This window comes from Opisthorchis viverrini, assembly GCF_000715545.1.
Source record: "Opisthorchis viverrini unplaced genomic scaffold opera_v5_42, whole genome shotgun sequence".
Taxonomy (NCBI): Eukaryota; Metazoa; Platyhelminthes; class Trematoda; order Opisthorchiida; family Opisthorchiidae; genus Opisthorchis; species Opisthorchis viverrini.
The window spans coordinates 1,092,551-1,117,650 of NW_008751698.1; the positions used below are offsets into that span (position 1 = coordinate 1,092,551).

A 25,100-nucleotide genomic window follows, 5' to 3' on the forward strand; every position below is an offset into this window, starting at 1 on the left:
ATAGCACAGTAGTGGATTTCCAGTTAGCAATTTAACGAAAGACACGCCACTTCCACTAACAGCGAGTTGAAAGTTGTTGTACTTTACGGCTATGCATTAAATTCCACCACGCAGGCTTCATACGTGAAAAAAAACTTTTTCAACGTGGTAACTTTCTTGTCCGTCATGACGTGCAGCAGGGACTTTCTAAAATCATACTAATCCACATATGGTTTCGAAGTTTTCAAAACTCCACATTTTATCCCAGAATGTTATCTAGGAAAAAATCACATGCATCTTACTACCACAATGAACATTTAGCATTGTGGCACCATTCAAAGGGTCTGAAAAGTGCGACTGTTTAAAAGAGATCTAGCGAACATGTTTTCTCAATAATATTGATCAAAACGTAGAATGGTTTAACAAAAATCATGGCAAGAGACCCCTTGATACCATGCAGTATTTTGTTAGCGAGCAAAATTAAACATTCAACACGTGATTTCCCCTAAATATGTCTACAATAGTTCTACAATATGTAGCACGCCAAGAGCAGAGCAAAAGCTGTTACTTTAAGGGTGCGCGATGTAATGGTAATGCATCTTTTCAGCAGTGTCACAAGCACTGTGAATGCAATTAAAATTTTACTGCGAAATGTAACTATGGAAGTGCTGAACGTCATGGCCCAACTAGCTCACTTTAAGATGAAAACCAAATGTTACGGCCGCCAATCTATTTGAGGCTGTTAAAAACGCGCAGCCTAGCGCACCTGATTTAGTTGTCAGCCATTCGGCTGATGAACGCTGCAATAATCAATAGCTGATAGATAGATTCCCAATAAGTATGACGAGGTTTTTGTAGCAATTTATTCAGATATTAAGGATCATGCAGAGCCATGGATGATAGTTCGTATTCACTCACTAAACAATGCACAGGATATAGATAACATGCGAAGTGTGGATATTTAAAAAAAATCAGCAAAATTTATCAGAATGCTTCCACACAAAGTTACGCCACGTCTACTAGCCATCAATTCGTGAGTAGATTTTTTGCTTCCAAGTGTCGCCCTTTTCCGCCTTTTCCGTCCATATTATAGCCGCTCCTATTTTTGAGCCACGAATATGCCTGGCATATTGAATCGGTCAACTCAGTTCGGTTTCTTATGGAACTTAGGTTAAAAACTTAAACGCGAAATTGCCAAAGAAATAGTAGGTTCTATAGATTACTTTCGATGGGCTGATAAGAAGTCACTGGTCCATTTTTGGCCGAAGGATTACATCTCCAGCCTGAATTACGTGGATGCCTACAGGCTAGTTAATACATTCCACGTCTCGTTGCTAGTAATCACAGTGGTTTGACAGGCAAGTCGCAGCGGGGGTGTCCCTAATTGGATCAGACAAACCCTACTACGACCCAGTCAGGCGATCAGCCTTCCATTCGACGTTTTGACTCCTAACACTAACGTGGGAATACCACATGTGAAAATGAGTGACGTTCCAAAGGGTAACAATTCTACGGAGGCTATTTCATCCAGGAACTACTCAAACGTCTGTGGAACCTCCTCCAAACGTAGGTCAGATAACTATTTAGAACGCCATATCCTTTGAGGAAATGCTTTAGTAACACATTGAAAGTGACCCACCGTTGAGTACATCCCACATAAGAATGAGCCAAAATTTCTGAAGGATCAGCTGCGCCACCTTTCAATGATTTCAGAGGATAGAAGAGATTCCCTTTAATATCTCAGTCATAATCTATCGTGGATATGATCTGTGATAATTGCATGAAACATGGGAGTTGCAACCTTCCGGTTATCGCAAAGTTTTTTTTATTTTGGAGGATGAGGTATGGCTCAGGTATCTACAATTTTATTGTTTACCGTCGATGTTGCTACAGAAATTTTAGTCACATGTGCGGAGATGGAAAGAACGTCCTTTAAAATGATATAGATGAAATTCACAAATTTATCCCAGTTAGATTGGACCAAGGTAAAATATTGAACGCTGATGGAACCACGGTGTAATTTTCTATTTTGTCGCGTAAAATGTTGGAAACAGATTGTGAGGAAGTCAGCAGAATTAGGGTACGCAAACATCAACTTCCTCCTGCGTAGGAGTGGTAGGGGAAAAGCAAACCTCCCTTAATGGGCAAGCTTAAATAAAAAACGTCTCATGTGTGCTGATCTAACACATCCTTCCTGCGCATGCGAGTATTTATAATATGCTTGGATAACTTCTATGCACCGGAGTTGACCATTAGATGTAAACTTCAAGGTGATTATTCAAAAAAGACGAAGCTCGTACTCCTTGATGGTACTTTACTGCACGAAGTTCAAGATGAATTTTCCAGGGTGCTCTCGACATACTTGCCTGATAATAGCACTTTCATTGCCCACTCCATGGAGCAAGGTGCTTCAAATGCAAGTTTCAACAAATTCCACATGAATTTTCATTCAGGCCCACAGAAAACAAACTTGGTAAAGATTGGTTGCGTGTCAAGCGTATGCAATGGCAATTAACTCGGCAAACATGGAAATCAGATCTGGTAAGCGCCTTTAAAAAACGGGATTTATTTCACGTAATGCTGGGGACAGAAAGATCGCCTAGAAGTGGGACAATGCTCAAAGCAATACATAAATGATAAAGGAGATGGCAGAAATTGACCCTGACCTCTAAATAGAATCTGGATAGAATGAGCCCATATTTGTCTATGTTTCAGGATTGGACAAAAAGAAGCTAGCAATGTTTGTTTGTGCGAAGGAATAAAAGATTCTCGTGACGGAGAGGTGGAAGAATACAAGGACCAAGGAAGCCGTAACACCCAATAATGCAAACAGAATTCTCAGTCTTTGGAAACGCTTCGCATAGTACGATATCTTAGATGCTGACAGAGCGCCCCGGGGCAGTTGAAAAGAAAAAGGTAGAGGAATAGCTGTCCATTTGTGCGATTTCATCATTCGTCTTACGTATCATCACTTGAGGCTCACTGTAACCTTGTAAGAAGTAAATGGTAGGATGTTCCTAGACGACCGTGTGAGAAACAACGGGTGATCCGAGGCTCGGATATGCATGATGAATAAATCTGACCAGTCCCACCAGCTGCTTTAAAAGCTAAGCGTGTCATTTATCTTGCAGGCGCCAGCACTCAGACTAGGGACTGCGCAGTAGCATGTGCCTAACCGATAACTTCGAGACGTATTCACTTAATCACGACTCTAAGGCGAGTGCGAAGCAGCATGCTATAAATACTACTAATAATTTTCCTTGGCCTTGTTTTCCTCATTTAACGACGGTTAACACTGCCCCTGTTGGTATGAACCCTGTGCGCGCATATCTGCTGCCCAAGAAGTAATTGTGGTCGTTGGAGGAAATGATAACTCCAGTTAATGCATTCAGGAAATCAATGAGACTGTGTAAAGCGATGCAAAATATCTGCTGCCCAAGAAGTAATTGTGGTCGTTGGAGGAAATGATAACTCCAGTTAATGCATTCAGGAAATCAATGAGACTGTGTAAAGCGATGCAAAGTTTGCGGACCGGAAACGATTAAACTTAGTGTCCAGGTCCCCTTTATTAAGTTAAACACATAAAGGCCTACCCACAACAGTAGAACTTGTGGGTTGTTTTGTGAAACTCGGGCACAAATGGAAAACTACAACGTATGCATACTGAGGTATTTTAGGGGGAGACTTGTACAAAAACACTGACCCAGCTAGGGTGAAGTAAATTCTGACTGCTTACGAAGATCCGGGACTTTTCAACGTGCCACATAGGATGTACGAAATCGCGACACCGTCCTAGACATTCGAGACATACTCATGAAACTGCCCTATGAGGGCTTGTATGTCCAAAATTCTGTCAAACAATATGATAGCCCAAACTGTTCAGCAAGCCTAGTCGAATGGCATGGTCGTTAGCTATCAACCGGTAGATATTGACTGAAACATTCCCAGGTGTCCGAAAAAATCGCTATGCTGATGATTTCAAATATAGCCGAAACAGCTGTACGGTGTTCGTTGCTTTTAGACATAAACCGACTGTATTTACAAAACAAAATATCGATCGGAATTTTCGAACCTCCTTAGGCTATCAAGAAACCTGACTACTTTCTATTTTGTAAGTAACTAATTTTCTCTTTGTTACCATTCAAGCAGGTTGCGAAGCTCGGTGAACTGAACAACAGCAAACTGATCAAACAGTAGCAATCTTGTAGACTATGGAAATGAGAGTAAACGAAAATTTTGAGCCTTTTAACGCTACCGAATACTCGATCTACGTGCCAGCGAAATTTCTTCACATCACACGTACATTAATGAGTCTGTATGTGACAAGCAAAGGAACTTCATGGACTCAAATACAGGATGGATTGATTTAATAATCAGTTTATGGGACAATGGAAAATTTATTCTATCTGCAATACATCCATTGAAGGCATTTCGTGGCACTGTTACCAACTTCGTTTTGTAAAGGAAAAATGGTGCGACTGAACGAGAAGCGAAGGTTTACTCCGTGTATGTGTATGTGCATTTTCCCATTCGAAGGTGGCAGTGCGATTTACAACACGAAAGAACTTGTGGTTCTCTAATTCAATTTTATCCCATAGATGCTATGTATTTTTTTGGACTTGTCAAGCATTATAAACTGGCTAAAATAATAGATATATATCGGAAGTGACTCTTGGGCCTTACCCCGATGAAGTACACACAGCAAACACAGTTATATTCAAAACCGCAAAGTGGATTATAAACACCTGCCGTGTTTTTCCTACGCCTTCAGAGTCCACGAGAATATAATTGCCAAGTCTTGCTGAGGTAATCTGCATTAGACTAAGTAATCCCGGGCTGTCCGCACGAAATCAGTTTGCACGGAGATTCAACCTTCTGATGCACCGAATGGCACGGCCACAAGCATCTTAACGGCTCATACCCATCCATGCTCCCTTTAAAGGTCAATCGATGACTAGCATGTTCACTGAATTTTTCCATTTAATTGATCTTGATGGCCTTAGCATGGCAACTAAACTAATGTTTTTTGTTTTATGGCAGTATGATGAGCAAACCAAAACCACAGTTTTCCTCATAAAGCCGCGTTCTTACGAGCTGGAGTTAAACCCCAATTTGGGTAATTTGAAGGTCTTCTCAGTTCCTTGATACAGCGGAATTTATCTTACGTTTCTATCTTCTTGAGTTCTTTTTTTGCATTGAAAATGTGTAACAACTGTTCGCTTGAAACCTTACCCATTTCACCCTCTGCATTTTGATTTTTTTAACGTCGTCCCGATTTGAAGCGCACGATCAGGATTGAGGACCGGTTTTGCAGAGAATGCTAGAGTCTGCTACACATCTTTCTGCCCTTTAACTCGACTGTTGTTTGATCTATCTAGTTTGAGCTTTAAGTGTGACCCTCGCCGTACTTTCATCTCTATCACGCATTAAACTTTTGGTTTTTGAAACCGAAGAACTTACCGTTTCAATAGCACCCTGAACAATTCTTGAACTAAACGAAATAAATGAATCGAGATAAGTTACATTGGAATGTGGAGTTTTCGGTTGTGCCGTTTTACCCGACAATCTAACAGGTTTAATCGTCCGAACAGTTACTAGGCTGGAAATAGCAAATCACTGAAGAAGTTCTTTCTCGAGCAGTATCTTCCACCAATCAAAAGAGTGCTGGTATTTGAACACGGTCTATGAAGTGTACATTCAGGTAGTTGTCTGTCTGATGCCTGCTGCGCTTTTGACTCGAGAATGCCTGAATATGCACTGAAGTCCCAAAGTGTACCTCATCTGAGACCAAATCGGAAGGCTACTTGGCTATCATATATTCGTAATCCATATTACTCCCGTAGTCCGACTACCGTACAAACGGTTTCGGATAAATGTACGGCACTTAGGTTGTGCGTTTGCAGGAGTGGACATCCTTTTTATACTCTCCACTGCCTAGGTTTTGATGGACCGCCACGCTATACAAATCACACATGATTATATGGGTGTTCGAAACCTTTACCAACCCTCAGGTAACCCATTATTATTCTGATCAGTCGGACTGCAGTATATCTTGTCAAATAACCCTTTCTTATTGCAGTCATAATTTAAGTAGTTGAAGCATTGTAAATAAAATTAATTCTAAATTCGTCTTCGGACACTACCGAGGGTGCTTCTGGTCAGTTTTGTCAGCCGCACTGTGTCTAAAGTTTGTCACATAAGTATACTGCACATGCGAACTGAAAATTTCTATGATCAAAATCTGTTATCTGGAGAATCTAATGGACCAGCCCAGGATCCAACCCCTTTTTCAAACAGACGGCTTAGGACCCCTCTTGAAAATGGGAAGTCGATGCTAAGCCGCCCCGTGCCAGACATCAGTGCGACGGGTAAACTTTTTGCAAGGTAGATCACACATGTCACAAGCTTAAAAAAGCATAAACATGATTTCTTCTACCTACACTAGTTGCTACGGCTGGAGGTAGCCTGCAGACCCAGGCCTTTGTTGCCGCCCGTGAACTCGCTGGCTTTGACGATCCCGGAGATTCAACTGAAGCTCAGTTCTATTTATTCCAAAAAATGGAGGAATCAGCTGCACCGTGCTGCTGGACTTTTCAGCATAGACCGGCTCCACTTACGAGGCGAAACCTCCACCAAAATCCCGAATTCTGTTGAAGCTACCAGCAAGGTAAGTCTAATGTGGTCGACTACTTGCCGCTTTTGATGAAACAGTTTGTTCTTTTGATACCTTAAGCGAGAACGAACCAAACTTTGCTGACAGTGCTGTGGCGGCCTAAGTTAGAGATAGTGTTTAGTTCGTACTTGTTCGATAGCAAAATAATATGTTCATAATGGAATCACACATCATCTTCACCACAAAAGATGAAAGAGAGAATGCTTCAGTCGTGTTTGACGATCCAGATTTTGACTCACCCGAACCGCTTGGGTGATTTGGGTGCAACCTGTGAAACTGGAACTTAACATCCGTGAAGAAAAGTGGTGCCCACAGAGGTGGATGCTGTATATATAAGCAGAACTACTGACAACATAAGTAAAATTTCAGTTTAGAACTCTAAATTTAATGTTTTAGAATTTCGCACTCACAATCATGCAAAGTAATATGACGGTATATATACATATATATATATATATATATATAGGTATGAGAAAGCGGTTGGTCCGCGAATGCTGGAACAAATTCGAATCCAGGAATCCGTAACTCCGTTTGGAATTGACAGAGCCAATCCTGCAGTCACGTAGCGAATCACATCGCCAACCTTCTAATATACAAAGTTTTTCCCTTGAGATTAATATACGAAAAATAGAAGCAAAACTCGATCAGAAATGCATCAATATCAAGTGGCCCCATTTACGGGACCACCTATTGCGAATGCTAACTTACTCTTCAACTTAAATCCAAAAGAACAGAACAGTTTCTTTATCGGAGGCAATGAAGTGTTACTTTATGAATCCCAGCTAAATTCCCGATTAACTGCATATTGTTTATAAGGCGTGATGGAGGCTACGTCTTGTAACCGGCAACCGAGCTAGGTGATCAACGCAATAGGAATTATGGTAATCGTTCCTCTCAGGACCTAAAGAAAACTCGTTTGGTTGATTAGAAGACCCGAAAACCGAAGTCTCAAGCTTGAGCCGTAAAGGATAATCAGAGTTTGGCACTGATGCTCCTGCTAACATACGGTGTTTCAGTGCCTATTGTGTGCGCCACATGGTATGTTACGTGTACCACATATGTAATGTATACAGATATGCAGAGTATAATGTACAAAAAGTTGAACATTTGAATCGATTTAATCTACCTTGAGAATAGGGAATTCTCTGACCGGATCCCAGAGGCGAACCATACTAGGGAACCACAGTATCCGCGAAATTATCACGGTTATTATGGTAAGTAGATGGAATAAGAGTAATTTCATAAATCCTAATGACAAACTCCTGTCACAAGTGAAGGTAGGCCCAACTGGGTTGAGTGTTTCCAAGGACAGAATTGCTGCCCCCGTTTGACATTGTGTCACACTGCAAATTGACCTTCTCAAGTACCTTTCCCAATTCATGGGTAGCATACTGATTCTCCCCTGAAATACTCATGGAAGCAGGACACAAAATTTATACTGTTCTGAGTACAGCTGTGTAACTTGACTATTTGTCCCGAGCTCTTAACCACAAACTTACTGTTACTCAAGAAATATTGCATAAACCACTTCCTCAGGTACTGCGCAACGTCAAGCTAATAACCAGATGCTGTTTCTGCACTTTGGAAATGAGTCGGCGTGTCATGCTTACTAGTCGTGAAAATTCTGTCTCATCTTCTCAGTTTTGTACCCAATACGTAGTCCAATATGTTTTCTGAACATCACCACAGCGGGGTGTCACCCTACTGCCCTATGGTCCCAGAGGCCGTTCAAGCTTATCTTATAAACTGTGAAATTATGACAAGCTAGCAGTAGAACGCAGTCTTATTTCCTAATATAAAAAACTGAATTTGGTGATTATAAGACACTGGGTGATTAGGCCAGGCAAGTACGGATTGCCATTTTAGCTGGCGTACATGCGGATTTCAATTGCCTCGTGACCATACATGACCATTCGAACGCCACCACTGCATTGGAGTGTGAACGACTATCATCATATTGCATGATATTCGCCCCCACTGTCGGAGGCATAGCTCAGTGGTAGAGCATTCGGCTGCAGATCGAGAGGTCCCCGGTTCGAACCCGGGTGTCTCCTGGATTTTCTCTTTCCAGCTGAAGCGTGTGGCAGTCGTTGTCGTTGGTTGCTGTTCGGTTTCGGAAAACTGAACCTTCCAGGCATCTTACGGACATGCTTTAACTGAGCGTTAGGTCTGAATGGTTTTCAGGGCTGCTTGGTCGTAGGTTACCGCAAAAAATTAGACGACAATTTTTCCACGCATCATTGAGTGACTAACCGTTTGTCCATCCACGTTAACCAGGCAGTAGAGCCAGAATATTAATTCGCTTGGCTTTTGAAATTTCCCTATATCTACAAATGAATTGGCAAAAGTCCGGGATTTTGAATCTTTTGTGAAGAATAGTTTTTATCTATACTACTCATTAGTAGACAAATTATAAACTCCTTGTCCTCATGATTTTGCCGCTGTATTTCCGCGGCTGCTGTCACCAGGGCAGTCTACCGACAACATATGACGAACTGTAGAGTACAAATTCAATTAAATCAGTCCCCACTATTATGTTTTTTGATGATTTTTTAGTGCCGAGTCCTTCTCATTCTACTTGAATGAACAAATTAGGTTCAATGCGCTGTAATTGGGAAAGGCCAAAGTTAAATCGGCGTAATTGAACTAGGCGCTCCCAAATGAGTGAAAACAGAATTCCCTGAAGATCACCCATGACATCTGAAATGCATTGCACTACACTTTGTTTTAAATTTAAACATGTAGATCAGTGAATTCCCTATGTGTTTGACCATAGATTCCTCAGGAGGATTGCGGGATTCTGGAGGGAACACCAGACCAGTAATGCCAAAGCACGTCAGATCATTTTCGAGAGAGTTCATCCACACTGGATAGACCAGCTGGTCAAAATACACCAGTTAGACCGTTCACCTCGTACAGCCCTCTCTGCCCTGCCTATTGTCGGATAGAGACAACCCAGGGGCGGTCAGTACATTACTTGGAAACGTTTGAGCACAGCAGTTCTGCGAACATAAACTTGCTCATTGTACATAAGTTTGAAACTCGCAACTGATTCACGTGCCACCAACATATGTACTGATTCATTACAAAAACTCACTAATCAGGTGGAGAAATATACGACCACAGACGGAATTCTGCTCAATTTTTCAAGGCTCATCTTACGGCCTCTTGTTTTGAGGAGATGAGAGATATCAGTTCACTTTCTAGGGAATCCTTTGTATATCTTACATGTTGCCCCGAGATCTCCTCAAACTGCGTCTTGTCAGATAGTATAGGCATGCTCCCTTCGGGGATGTGATAGGAGAATCATTTCATTTCGTTTGACCACTGAATATTGCACCCTTTCCAGTGCCCTTGGCTATATACGGGCACAAAGTCTACACACGCTACCATAGTTGTGTTCTAAAGAAAGCTTTGTTAAAGCTATAGGACTTCGTGGTCTCTTGGATGCTGCAGTTCCCCGCAATGAGCAAATGACAATGCTTCAGCTTTTACCCGCCCCCCATCCATGGTGCGTTAGGCCTCAAATACGCGGATAATTTCCACTCCAATTACTCGGTCAACAGCGTGGCATACATGTGGCCAGATGCATTCATCTCATCTATACCGTTTGTTGAGCTTGAACATTCCAGTGTGCTCTAGTGAATGGTGTTTAAATCTTGTTGTATTTTATCGTCTCGGAAATCTGTTATCGTTCATGGGTGCTGTGTCTGCCATATGACCAAAAAGCAAGTATCAGTGGGATTGCTATACCGATATTCTTTGACATACCAATGAGAACTGGGAAGAATTCAGTCGTAAATGATTAGTCAACAGTGAAGAACTGATCACATGATTAAAAAAATAGTCTTCCGAAACCAGTCGTTTAACGAGGAAAAATCGACAGGCAATCACGATCCATCAAATCAGGAAAAATTCAACTACGTGAATGCTACTCATGAGTAGTTTGCAATGAAAACGAATCACAATGGCCCGTGTCCCATTCTCTTGGCGGCTGAGTATCATCGCATTGCGGAATAAGCCAAATTTTGTCAAGACAGAAATCAGTGCATGTACAACTGTCAGATGTCGAAGGAACTCCTGAAGGTAGCACGGAAATACTGCCAGCATGCATTTACATTGTTCTTTTAATATCCACAATCAACCGTTTCGGGATCTCACTGTGTGAAACCGAACTTTTCCCTGTGAATAAAGAACCATTTTCAGAAAATATCAACTTGATTCGCACTATGGAATTGTGTTCTGGCAAAATTATTCCACTAATTGGCCTACGAAATGCCCAGGCAAACTTCGGATACTCTAAGGGTCATAATATGATCTATCGAACAACCTCTTATTAACGTGTGTAAATATACTATAATCAGTTGAATATATTTCAAAAACCTACGCAGCCTGGAATTTCGGGCGCCTAGAAGCGGGGGACTTGAGAGGCATTACAAGGAGCCATACGCTAACGAATACAATAGCCCTCTGTTGCAATTAAAACTTTGCCTAAATGAAAGTTATTACTGTTGAACAAGCCCACCGGACGAAAATTTAAGTGAAAATTCTTTTCCTGCATGAAACGCCGGTTTAGAGAATCGGTGGTTCAAAATATTAGTTTATAATGTCAACAAAGACCATAGTGTGGCCTTTTTTACCTATACTGCATGAACACATGACATGCTATTTAAGTTACATGCACGGTGGCACAATTACCGCTCTTTTCTTCATTTTAAAGGTTTTCTGTTGGCAATAGCTTTGGGGGCATGGAATAGGCCACCTGAACTGCCAACTATCGTCTCATGTTATTCAGTCTCCTGGTCTCCAGTTTTGACTTAATCTGCTCAGTAGTCTGTTTGCTATGGCGTATCAGGGTGATTTATTGCTGAGTCGTTATTTTCGTCAAAGTCTTGGGCAGAGAACTCGGTATTTTCGATGACTTGAACTGCAACATCATCGGCAGGATGTGCTGGAATTAGGAACTTGGTTGCGTTATTATAGCACAGCGCAATGAATCAACTGGTGTTTCAACAAATGCTCCCATCACTAATGGTGAGCTTAGGCGATTTGTGGGTACACATGTCTGCGCGAAAGTGAACTCGCGGATCACAAAAGAGCCAGTGGTTTACTCAAAGTAATCTAGCACCCACTTCTAAGCACTATTTGCTCGGCTATACTACCGTATTAGGGAATACTACCAGTGGCCATCCGACTACTGACTAACCGTTGCCGAATAAAGACGCGATATTTGGATACTTTTTCGAAAGCATTCTTATGGCACTTTTGTGGTAGGATTGCGGTTGCCCGATGCAATTTGGAGTAAAAAACCGATTAAGCTGGTGCACTGGTGATCTGATTTACGCCATCCTGTTCAACAGGCCCCTGTTGACCTGTCCACCAATAGTATTCACTCAGGTTAACGTTGACATCAGCGGCTATTTCGTAGGACCACATTATGCTCCGCTTAAGGAGATCGGGCATGGATGTCCAAACACTCTTGACCAGCACATCACTTATGGAAGCCATCAAACCACTATTTGTCCCTACATAAAAATAGTATATAGGGGCCTGAGCCTTACAAATGTTTTGTAAGTGTGACACAGCCTCATGTCACAACTGATTCCGGGAGCACTGGATTCATTTGGTGGGCAAGGTCGTTCAAGTTACAAAATACGGTTATAGGAGGGACACTGTTTAAGGATTCGCACGAAAGCAGTTTAAGCGGTAGAATATGCGGTGTAAAACGTGGTATTTAAGTTGGGTTACGTAAATACTCCCTCTAACCTTATACAGTTCCACCATCCAAAACGTCATCGAGGATGACTGTCTGCTATATACGTTGTTCCACCGTAATGTGGGACAGATTTACTCGATGTATTAATTCATGTTAAAATAAGGCTATTGAAATAAACATTCAAAAATACACTGATGAACCGACCTTTTATCCAATGCACATTAATTGCAACCCAGTTACTTTCAAACAAATAAAGTTGGGAAAATTGTCGGCTATAGTTGCCAACCCAAAGTTTGCTCTATTCCAAATGCGATCATTTTACCAACTACGTTCACTAGTAACCAATACCATATCTTTATTATCACGCTCACAAGCGATGGCCCATTTGGTTTCAATTGGCGGGTTCTGAACGTGTTAGCGATCATGCAGTCAAGTCATAATGGACGTATTACACATGCGCAATTCAACACCAAAGCTCAAGAGGTTTTCAAGTGGTTCTGGCGTTATTTCTTGGAAAATCATCAGAGCAACAACCCACTCCAGACAAAGAACATTGTTATCGACCATAAAACTCATCGCCAAGGGGAACGACTGAACTTTTCGTTCACAGAGCTACTGTTTCGCAAATACTGCCGGGCAAAAATTTCCGTTTGAATCTAACCTTGAGCGTAATCTAAAACCAAATCATTTTACATTCTCTGGAGAACTACTGTCTTCAACAAACCTCAGTCTGAATGTTTACACACCAAGGAGAGACTGCTGGAGTAGCATCAGAGCATCGATGCTCACCGACTCCGTCCCATATAACATGAATAAATTTAGGCAACCCATTTATTATATAGCAACATGCGCTAACATGGCCCAAATATTGATCGTTACAGCAGCAACAACAAGGAGGTAGTGGTCATACTGAACATGTTGCACAATTCACTTCTAAGGGGGTTAGCTGTGGGGCTGACTTTCACATCACTCTCGTTCGAAAAAGTCTTCTGTTCTGCTGCAATTATTCCGGCGAGTTCACATTAAGAGGAGGGAAACACTGGAGTCGTATTTCGCTCTTATTAAAGCTGACGTGATAATTCATGTGCGCCTAGCGTACACTGGTGGAATAAAGGTAACACGGTCGCCGAAGTCCGGAGTTCAAACCTCGGTAACGCTAGGAAATGCACCGCTGATGGGCCCTGATGAGGGGATATATCAGAGTTATCACGTGGACAACTGTTGAACGTAAATTCTAATATGTGCATTGCAGTCTACAAGTATTCGATGCTTTCGCAGTGTCTTGTCAGGTTTTAAATGCTGCTGGGAACTAACTCCCACACCGATGTCATCAAACATCTCTATACGGTTACATTAACTTCTCCGTAATCTGGGATAGCACTTGTCCTAAAGTGCTTCTGGTAAAAGCTTTGTGCCATTCAGTGAATATGACTCATGCTGGCTATGTCTGTGGTTTTGTTTTCAGATTAGAAACTTCCACACAACACTAATGAACCTTCGCTGAGGGTGCCCTGCATCGATTCTTCGGATGCACCTTACAGCTGGGGCTAAACTTTCTCAAAAACCCACTAGTCAGTGGGATTTTTTCTTCTAAGAAAAGTGATGGAAAATGTAGTTTGCCGCGTTGGTAAGACCAATCAAATCTGATTTTTCTGACAAACAGGTCTTCTTGGAAAGAGGCCTGATTGTTGGAACGAAGTATCCCGTATTGGGCAGATGTTTTTTAGAAGCAGTAACTTGTACCTACTACGTTGGAATGTATTTCGGGCGTATTTTAACGCCCCCATCTTCTCGAACCACCTGTCACAACAGACCAAGAGCGGTCAGCTCTGGGAAATGATTCATTAATCAGCAGGTTTCAATAGCAGCTATGAGGATTGGTTTCATTTCTTGATTCCACTAGACAAAGAATGGTTTGTTGTGGAATCCTGGGATGGGATTTATTAAAAATTCTAAGCAGAATCTTAAATTAAGCGGAACAAAATGGTCTATTTTGTGTCAATTTATGTGATAGCATGTGCCTTTCAGGAAGTGGGATACATGTCTTTAGATTTCGAGGAACCTGCTCATCAACAACGAGTATTTATTTATTTATTTATTTATCTATTTATTTATTTGTTTATTTATTTATATGTCTCTTGAAGCTTTTACTCACATCTACACTGGCGCGATAGAGGTGTCATTTATTCAACTCCCATGTAGCCTATCCAGAGAGGGCATACGCATAAATAGCTGAGCTTTAACATCTCAAGCCTAATCAAGAGAGAGAGAACTTTGCACTCTATTTCAGAGAGTTTTGGTGAACACTCGGTGGATTTCAGAGGGGTATGGTAAACAATCGGTGGATATGTTGCTGGGAAACGTTTCGCTTTTGACACAAAAGCTTAGTCAGGCCAAGTGAGTAAGTAAGTAGGTTGATTGGGTTTTAAGGCAGTCAGGGAACCAATCCGTGAGATTTCTTATGATTAGTGACGTGATCAGTGCTGGGTGTTCAGTCTGATGTCCCTGTAGTTATTGGGGATGACTAACATCTATGATAGATTGGTTAGGGGGAGGATTTGTCTTCATGATAAACCCGGATTTTTCGTCCTTGCTTTTTCAATCTAGGATACCTTAATGGAAAATTTCTCTTGGGGTCGTCTACAGATTTTGTTCACCTGTGTTCGTTTAAGGGTTCCGGGATAATTGCTTTGGGAATGGAGGTGAGGGTGGTTAATTGGATCTAACTCTACTTGGATGTTGTACTTTTGGACCCAGACCATTTCACCGATAACTGTACACCGCTTCGTGTCATCCCGGCTGATCTAAGATAGCTCTCCACACGTTTGCAAGTTCTACCTCCTCTATTCTATTTACGCTGGGATGCTTGGCGATTTCCACCGCCTAGGCCACCAGTCACAGTGATGTGAATCTTAAACCCCGTCTCAGGATGTCCACATTTTCTAAATCTATCCTACGCCTAGTGTCTAGAGCATGCCCTGCCATTGCTGCAACTTCGACTATTCATCTGCGTTTCTCGGAACGCTTATGCTAACCGATTCTTATGTGCAATTCCCTGGCTGTCTGACCTATATAAACATTCGTACTGCCGTTACATTTTGTTTTGTACACACAGCCCCTAAAACTATCAACCGGAAGCCGATCCTTCAAATGCACCAACACCAAACCTCTCTGAAACGATGACTTCCAAATCGGTCCCAAAAATTTTCCATTTGATTTGCAGCCTATTATTTGAACCTTACATTAGTCTGTCGTTGAGTAAGGCTTATCAACTTAAACAATTTTTTTTCAAATAAAGCATAAGGTTGACGGAAACTCGGGGACTTTGGCTACCTGATGAGCTTCAAGAAAGGTGGAACCGGTAGTGGCCTGTTGGGGAGTTTTCAGCAACCTTGTGAGTAGTTTCGTTTTTGGACCATTTTACTTCACTTGAAATGTTTTCGTTGCTTACAGCGATTGGATACAGTCTGAATGAGTGTCGAACGCCAAACTTTCTACTTGAACAGGAGCTAAAGATTTTGCCAGTCCAGTCATAGTGACGCCTCATAATTAAGTCAGACCCTCAAATGGTCTCTCATATGAATGTCCGGCGTTTTGTTACGGATCTCCTTAGGGGTGCGAAGTATGTCTCATTTTGCCGTTTTTCAACACGTACTTCAATTGCGCAACACCTGGGGACTGCTTAGAATAAACAGAACAACATACCAAATACTTGTTTATCTACACCACACTAAAAAAACCTGTGGATTAAATAAACATAAAGTGTAGTTTTACGCAAGTTTATTCCACCCAACGTAGATTCCATAATTGAAGTGCAACAAAATTCAGATTGACAACACAAACAGTTTTAGATCGCAATTTATCCCGTACGAAATCCCTTATCCGTCAGTAATCGACCTTGTCAGTCCATATCACGTGATGTCAATCGATCGAAATTTCATGAAGCAGAAACCTGATTATTTCACGTGCAACGGGACTAAACGCCGTTTTTCATAACACAAGGCGTCTGTAGGATTGCGTCACAAAACGGACCATATTCAGTGCACTGAAATGTTTATACACTATTATTGCATCGACATGCTGAAGTGCATCTTCGACGAAAGAATTTCTTCACCGGTGGAGCTGACTTCTAAATACCGAGCCGCATCACAGCCTCTTTGTATGCGGTGAAAGTGAAGATTTTTGTGAGTGAAGGGTGCAAAATCTCATTTAGTCCGGTGGTATTGCTCTACTTTAGGGTTCACAGACACCGGTGACAAACATCCGCTAATGCAAGAACATGAATCTTTATGATATTCAGGGACCACCCCAGGTCACAAACAAACGGTTTTTTAGCACCTGGCAAAACTCCGAGAAGACCGGCAAAAATGCGAGTTTTCAGGGAAACTTACTCTAGTAAATACGAAATAGTCGAAATTTGGAGGCTTTCGTTAAAAAGCCGAGCTATAGTGATCTGCTTCCTCTTACGTTCTAACCTCATCGCACTTCGGTCCGATTTAAAGCCGTCAACTTTTCCAACAAACCTCTTTCAGAGACATTCACGGAGGGAACCATTTTTGCTAGTCTCTCAGGTATGTGTAAGTAAACCCAACGAAACTATCTGCATTTATCCTGAGCTTGCTTGGGACGAAAATTATTAAAAAATATTAAAGATTAGATCAGTAAATTCAATTAACTAAGCAGCGATTTCTCCCCTTAAAGGAATCTTAACGCATTATATTGCACAATAAATCCAATGAGAGTTTCAAGCCATATGGTCATGCTTCCTCAATAAGTTTGATTGCCTTGGAATTCTGTATTGAAAACGTCCCCGGACCTTCAATGAAAGGCTAATTTCTATTGTGGGTAGAAAAAGCGGATAGGTTTTACCAACAAAACACGCAATACCAGATAAGAGCTCGACTCGTAAGAATTTCGGTTTTCTTTCTGAGCAACTCAATGTATCAGAGAATACACCCCTTGTTTCAACCGTAAAAGTTTGCCACAGACGTTGTTACAGCATCCGTAACTCACAAGGGAACCACTGACCACAATGGAATCGGTGAGTACCGTTTCGTTTGCCATCTCTACAGTCTTTCTATTCGTATCTGCTAGCCTTTAAAACTCAATAGTAGAACTGTATTTCAGCCTGTGTTAGGGAGTAGGTACCTTTCCTCTCACGAAGGTCAATTTGGGAAAACCATAAGAGGGAAAAGATTAGATCAGCAAATTCAATTAACTAAGCAGCGATTTCTCCCCTTAAAGGAATCTTAACGCATTATATTGCACAATAAATCCAATGAGAGTTTCAAGCCATATGGTCATGCTTCCTCAATAAGTTTGATTGCCTTGGAATTCTGTATTGAAAACGTCCCCGGACCTTCAATGAAAGGCTAATTTCTATTGTGGGTAGAAAAAGCGGATAGGTTTTACCAACAAAACACGCAATACCAGATAAGAGCTCGACTCGTAAGAATTTCGGTTTTCTTTCTGAGCAACTCAATGTATCAGAGAATACACCCCTTGTTTCAACCGTAAAAGTTTGCCACAGACGTTGTTACAGCATCTGTAACTCACAAGGGAACCACTGACCACAATGGAATCGGTGAGTACCGTTTCGTTTGCCATCTCTACAGTCTTTCTATTCGTATCTGCTAGCCTTTAAAACTCAATAGTAGAACTGTATTTCAGCCTGTGTTAGGGAGTAGGTACCTTTCCTCTCACGAAGGTCAATTTGGGAAAACCATAAGAGGGAATGTTCATGTCCTGCTAACAAAACGCAGCTGAACCGTTTGCATACAAAAGCATAAAAATATCACCGAGTGAATGGTTGATTCGGAAACAACAAATATGAGGAATTTTTCGGAACCAGTTCGTCTAGTGAATCTCCCAAGTTAACCTGTCACGCTAAGCGTACGCTGCTTGCTATCATCCCAATATGTGTGTTGCATGGTAATGTTCCCTATTGATTGTCTGCCAAAAGTTTCCTCTAGATAAGTGCCGAATATTTATCAGTCGATTAAACTGAAAAACATCTGGTGCCGTTATCTAAAACTCTCCAAATACTAGCGTTGGCACACTCGCTCACTTCTAGTTCTGCGTTTCCAAATTGTGGTAATTAGGATTTGTTTTGCTTTAGCGTTTCGGTTGCCCAACACCAACACATGACTGCGCCTCCCAACGCAGATATGATTGAAATCTCTTGATTCACATCGGTATTCGTGTTCTTCAGCCTAGGTCACGTGCACAGCATGTGTTGCTAATAAATGACATGTTAAACCCCAGATCGCTGAAGGTGTGAGATAAACAGTGTTTTCGAGGAGTGGATGGAGAACCTCAAGAGCAACCGTGGTAGACGAATACACGTTTTCCAGTACGCCAACACACGAAGAGCATTGGGAGTATAACATACTCTTTCACAGTCCTAACAAGTCCGCACCACATTCTGACAATATTTATGTAAAAAGCATCAGTATCAACATTAGTTTGAATCACAAAATCAGCCGAAAGCTCCCAGCATTAAGCTGCGCGAAACGGGTAAGATTGCAGTGAGCTGTGAAAGTGAGAGCTCCGAATAGACCAAGGGATTGAGCGTTAGCTATGGTGGGAAGTATATGGTTTAAACCCACGTTAGGATCATCGACCGGGAGACAAACTTTAAACCCAAAAACAAATTAGTGGATAAACTAAAGTACTCTGCAAATCAAATGTCTGTTTATTTTGATCGTCAGCTTTTTTTCTGCTGCGCTTCTAATGAAACCTGCCACTGTGGCAAAGTGAATTTAGGAACCCACGATTCTACAAAGAGTTTAGGCCAATAATCCATTCGTTAACATGTTGTTGTCCAATAACTTATGTGGGGGAATTTCGTCCCTTGGTTGGTGCTGTCCTTTATTAATAGCCATCCTCAAAGAACATGAAAATTCCTCTTTGTTGCGTAAGTGCAGTGGGCAAATCAGCCATAAAAACTTCATGCTCTTGTCTGGGATTTTTTAACGTGGGGGCCTGTTCCGTCAAAGACTAATAGGTGCTATGACCAACTTTAGTCACCGTAAAATAGCGCTTTGAGGAGTCCTGCGAATCCAGCATATTTCACAACTGCGTGATATCAGGCAAACTGCATATCTGAAAATATCATCTGCTGCTTCGGGGGAAAAACTGCCCGCAGGCAACCACCCAACAACTTCTAAACATTTTCAGTTAATTAAGTACTATTCATTGGTTACCTTAAGATCTGAAGGCTAAGTAACCAATTGTCACCAACCCAATCACAATAACCACAGTTCATCTGGTCATTTCTACTTGAAAACGTGTCTCTCTTGAGGAATCACGAGGCTACCTGGTAAGCAGCTTTAACCTAGCTGCAACCTAGATTTACTGGCACAACTGTTTTATTTACATTGGTGAAAATAGCAGTCTTTTCCTTGTATAGTAACCTTTACTCGAAAAAGCGCAAAACACGGACCTATGGCGGACTCATGCGATTAGCTTGGGTAAAATATGGGAAAGAGACAACCACAGTATGCATGTAGACGTGGCTAAGTTTTCCCCTCGGGGCCGAGTGCTTCAAATATAGTCCTTAAGTGTATTACATCCGAACTTAATTTAACGAGGTTTTTATGATCGAATCCGATTAATTTTCAATAATAATAAATTTCAATGAGGTGATAATAAATAATTATTGAAATATCCTTACAAAATTTTTGCTTTAATTTAACACGAATCATGGCAAATCATAATGCTTTTCGTGAAATGCAATTGTTTGCAAATTACACCGGTGTTAACGAGAGACTCAAATAAATCCTTCATTTTTATGGGCTTCAACTGGATGAGCTGCAAAAAGGCCAACCTATGTTTAAGTTGGCGAGATTCTCGATGTTTTCGTGTATATTTTCTTGTTGCAAGACACAACTCTCGTGTTAACACTAGCTTACTTTGCGAATGAGTGTATTTTGCCAGATGCGCACGACTTGCCATTCCAAGACACCATAATGTTCGATGGGAGCTCAAAGACATTGCCTTTCTGATGAGACTTATTAAGAACGGAATTAGCTGTGAGCTGTCCAAGAAACCCTGTGAGTAGTGTGCTGTCAAGAATATATACCAAGATATCTCGAATATCCCGCCCACTGAAACACCGGGCGGTTCTAACGCAGCAAATTAAGTTTAAGGATCTTACAAACAATAGTTGACTCTCAACTCAGGAATCATAGAATCATGCCTCTCCGATTGTTCTAGGATGGGTGAACCTGGTGGTATGCTGTCAAACAGTTTTCAGCAATTTTGTGTGTAATGAAATACCTGAAGATCATAGTGCTTAATGTTGATGATTCGTTTGTGTTTCGGTGTGTAAGTGCGTTTTAACTTATTATAAGCTAGGGTGAACAAAACTTGTTGTGTAAAAATCGATTCTGCCCTATTAATTTTCGTCTCGGCGGAACCAAAGACGGAAGGCGGTTTGCTTAACTCTAGAATATGCATGAAAAAACGGAAATATTACACTTAGACGCTGAGCCTGGCCAAAGGTTATTTCTGTCCCTTGTCGGACAAACTGGAGAATGGTGGCTCATGTAAGAAATTTGCCTATCTTTTGTGTGAAACCGATGAACAATGACAGTGTGTAATTCATAGCTTCTTTGTCCGGAGAAATCATACTGAATAGTCAGTAACTTCAGCAGCTACATCAACGCCATCCTCACTAACAACAACGCCAGCATGTAAACGCTGTGGCCTAATTACCCTAAATTTATACCGCTTGGTCATTTAAGGTTTTGTAATGAATTGAAGTGAAAAACAGAAGTAATGATCAGATGCTAGCCTTCCACAAAATTCCAGGATACAAGCACCCTCAAATATTTACTCAATAATTCTGGATAAAAACTGGCAACATGAAAAATAACGAAATCTGAAAGGGAACATATTTTGCAATTGCAAAAGCTTAGCGCGGGAAATATCAAACGAACGTGTCCCGAAATACGGACAAAACCGATAGTATTAGAAATCCTGACAATCTCCATTCCCGTCTGACATGTTTTGCCTAATTCTTGGTTGGCGCGACGCTCAACCCGGCAAGAAATGCAACGTAATCCTCGAAGGACGATAACTCGGTACGCGTAGCACGAGGCCGAGGTGCCGCAGATTGTAATGATGGATGCATTGTGCCCCGTCAGCAATCCGCTTCACTATTGATCTGTTTGGTCTTTTGCGTTCTGTCAGAACATTTTTACCGAGAAACAACACCCATAATGAATACAAGTTTGTCGGCTCTATGGGAGTGCACAAAACCTTTCATTTTCATCCATCCCTTAGGTGAGAATTTTTAACTGCTTCAAATCTTCCATTTACAACTGTACAACTACTGAGTTAGATTCCGAAGTGCTTTTTGACAAAAGGCATAAAATATTATTCTAATATTTTCAAGATATCTACTCGTTCTACTGTTTATATCACATCACTCCATTTCGCTCTTCTTCGCTCTTATTTCAAAGTCTCTATTTCCACGCTTCTTTGTTGGTACTGCATTCACTGGTTTATGGTGAATTAGGAGGGAATTATCTAATCATATCATCGGTTCTGACCAAAGCACTCAGTTGTCTGGTTCTCATCCCAAAAGGAAGCATTTCAAGGCCCAATGCTATAACAACCTGATTGCTCCTGCAGGAATTCATGCGCCATCAAGCCGTTATAATTCCAGATGGTCCGTTTTTAATCCTTCAGCTTGCAGCATCTCCATATGACGCCCCCAACAGTTGGGTTGTTCAGCGTGCTTTTGCTTGGGCAGATGGGATTAGTACAAATGAGATGCTTAACAGTAATAGTTGTTTTACGGAAGATCGATCCGTTCTGTGCGGTAGACAACGGGGTAAATCCTGTCTACTGGAGCAATTCTCGATCGTAAGGTAGAAGTTGTCCATAGAACAGGTCACTTATAAAACTCTATGCAAACTCCTTAGGACTTCACTGGAATAGTTATAGAATGATAGTAGAAGCGAATTATTTCGTTAGCTAACTGATTCAGTCGTAACTCACAACTATGATTGGAGAGTCCCAATCAGCTTTGGATGTTCTGGGGCAAAAATGCTTGAATTCTGCTGCTTTCTTGCTTTATGAACATTGATCCAGAGTAATAATCCATAGCTTTCGAAGATCATTACCTCTCTCTCTACACTCTCTCTACACTCTACACTTCGGAAAAATACCTATGAGAGGAACTTTTTGAAACGCCCAAATGTACTCCCGACAGTGGTTGCTTGCCTTTTGAAGAGTCTTGTTTAAAACAGTACACAACACCTTGTACACTTGCAAATGCTCTAGTGTTCTTGCAGTACCTGTTGAGATTTCGTAAAATTTATCAACTAAGCCGAAGTAAATATACACCGGTCGAAACACTCAATGATTCTGCACAAGGACCACCTGATCCCCTTCTGTCGCTAATTAGCCAGGCAAGAAAAATATCAAAAAAGTGGAACACTTGTAGGAAGTGACGGTGCAGAGAAGCCATCACTGTCGCTCGGGTAAGCACCCTCACCTAAGTCTATAGAAGCCTGAAGTGATTCACCACCAAATCTCACCAACTTGTGTTGATCGGTTATTCTTTGTGTTGATCCCTATTGCGAAATGATTTCATCGGCATCCTATTACACTCCGTCGTATTATTTTGAAGGCTATTGAATATAATAAAACTATGTATGCGCATATCTGCAAATGTACCGCATTACCCCTCCCTCGGCCATTCCGCAGTGCCGAGCATACATCTGTTGTTGATGTAACCTTCTTTGACAATCGTTATGCAGGTCCACCTGTATAGTACCTAACAGTAAGTTAGAATATTTGTCTCCGGAAAGTCTCAGGAGTGATATGCGCCAGTGAATCACCTTTCGCACATAGAGTGAGTCTCAACTTGTCAGCTGCATCCGCTTGACTTGAAAATTACAGGACATTATTTGGGTGCGGTGGTGGTCACTTTAGAACTGCTTCGTCCTGTCTACTCTCTGGTTTTACTCCCTCGGCTGTATACCAGGTACAGGGTGCTCGGTTGGGTTCGCATCTGCTTTGGCGCAGACTGAATGCTGCATTATCCCGTATGTATGGGGTTCCAGTAGTTTGAGTGGATGTCACAAGTCAGCCGGGATAAGCACTTCAGCCCAGCACAATGGTTGCAGTTATTGGGAGTCCTCTGGATAATAGATTGCCTGGCGCTCTTAAGTCTGGTTTTCTGGTTTCAGACCCCTTAGTGCGTACTTGCACACGGTGTATGCTACAAAGCACTGCCGTGTGAAATTATACCTTAGAATGAATCATGTCCAAAACAGTTCAGTGGTATAGAAGTATGAGTGACAATGACGATCTTGTTCGTCTGGCAGTCAACTGGTAATTCTGGACAAGCGACAAGGGAGTTTTCATTGTGATGTCTCCACAACAGGGGTGATTCTTCAGAGTCAGGATTTGTCTGTACATGGTGCTAAAGGCCCTGTTTAAATCGAAAGAATTCTGTTAGTCGGAGTGTCTCTCTGAATAATGCCCTGTATGAGCCACCTCGTGGAGTACTAGTTGGCTTTGCAATATCCTCGTTCAAAATTTGTTACTTTTCGTCTGAAAGAAATTTAGAATGAGGTTGTCACCCTCAAGACAGTACCTGAACAGAACTGACTGAGTGGTCTGCACAAGAATTCTTTATGTAGAACAACAATGAGTGAACCAGTTATAAACATGGTCCACTCAAGCTGGCAATCACCGACTGATTAGTATCGTTGGGGTGAGTGAGACTCACAAGTAAATAACTTGAACCTCCAGGCTGATCACTGTGCCCCCACGCCTATCCACCCTCTAAAATTAATGCAGTTTATCTCTCTGTGTGGGTTTAGATGTCATCACCATTGAAGATGGATGGATTTCTTGGAAATATATTGTCTCAACACCGTCTGAGAATTAGCCTGAGCCACCATTCAACAAACCCAGGAATATTGCGCAATCATGCTGCATTTCAAAAGACTGCGTCTGATCATTCTGTGGTCCTTTATTTCTTGCAGTTATGTATGACATCTTCTTGCGAAATCACCCGTAGTTTCATCATTGCATAAGCGACTAGAATAAAGAGGCACCGGTTTAATCATTGCCTCTCCGAACAAGTCACATTTGAAGCATGTCCGGAATGATCTTCCAATTTGATACTAAAACGTTGAGCATGCACAATGCCTTGAAAGACCATAAATGTACTGACATTGGGTCTGAGAGCTTCACCTTCACCCGAAATTATCCCAAAATATGACCCTTTATTTGACGCATGAGTTCTTGCCTACTGGGTAACAATTCATACCACTGATGGATTATTCCGAAGTTTTTTATTCGCCCAGCCCCACATAGTGTGACAATAAGTGAACAAGATTGACTTTCAGCGAACGGCAATTCAATTTCGGTTGGTCAAACAGCTTGATCAATAACATTACAACAAATCATGAAAAACATGACCAAGATCCTATCTGGTGGGCATTTGTGAGCATCTCCATCGATCAGTAGTCCTTCAAATAATGGAAAATGCTCAGTAACCAACAAGTTGGATTATCCGGCGGACAACTCTGTTACTACATCACAATAACCAGCGAGCATGTGGATAGCAGCAGACCTCTCACCGCCGTAAAGCTGGAACATCACAAAGTTCAGTCTTTATTTCAAATTTTTCGGATTATCAGCTGTTGGATTACTTCTAATTTTGGTCTTATCACAGATCACACCAGTGTCATTTCACTCTTGTCT

The 25,100-nt window shown here is 41.5% G+C and overlaps 1 protein-coding gene across 1 annotated transcript in view; it reads left to right on the forward strand.

Moving 5' to 3' along the window:
• Positions 1 to 25,100, forward strand: part of T265_03087 (hypothetical protein) — a gene marked incomplete at both ends in the record, with an annotated part of 115,624 nt that overhangs the window by 49,797 nt on the left and 40,727 nt on the right. The window contains 2 exons of the mRNA XM_009167492.1: positions 2,433 to 2,520; positions 6,425 to 6,646. Of these exons, the coding sequence (XP_009165756.1) occupies positions 2,433 to 2,520; positions 6,425 to 6,646 (310 nt within the window). The remainder of the gene's footprint in view (positions 1 to 2,432; positions 2,521 to 6,424; positions 6,647 to 25,100) is intronic.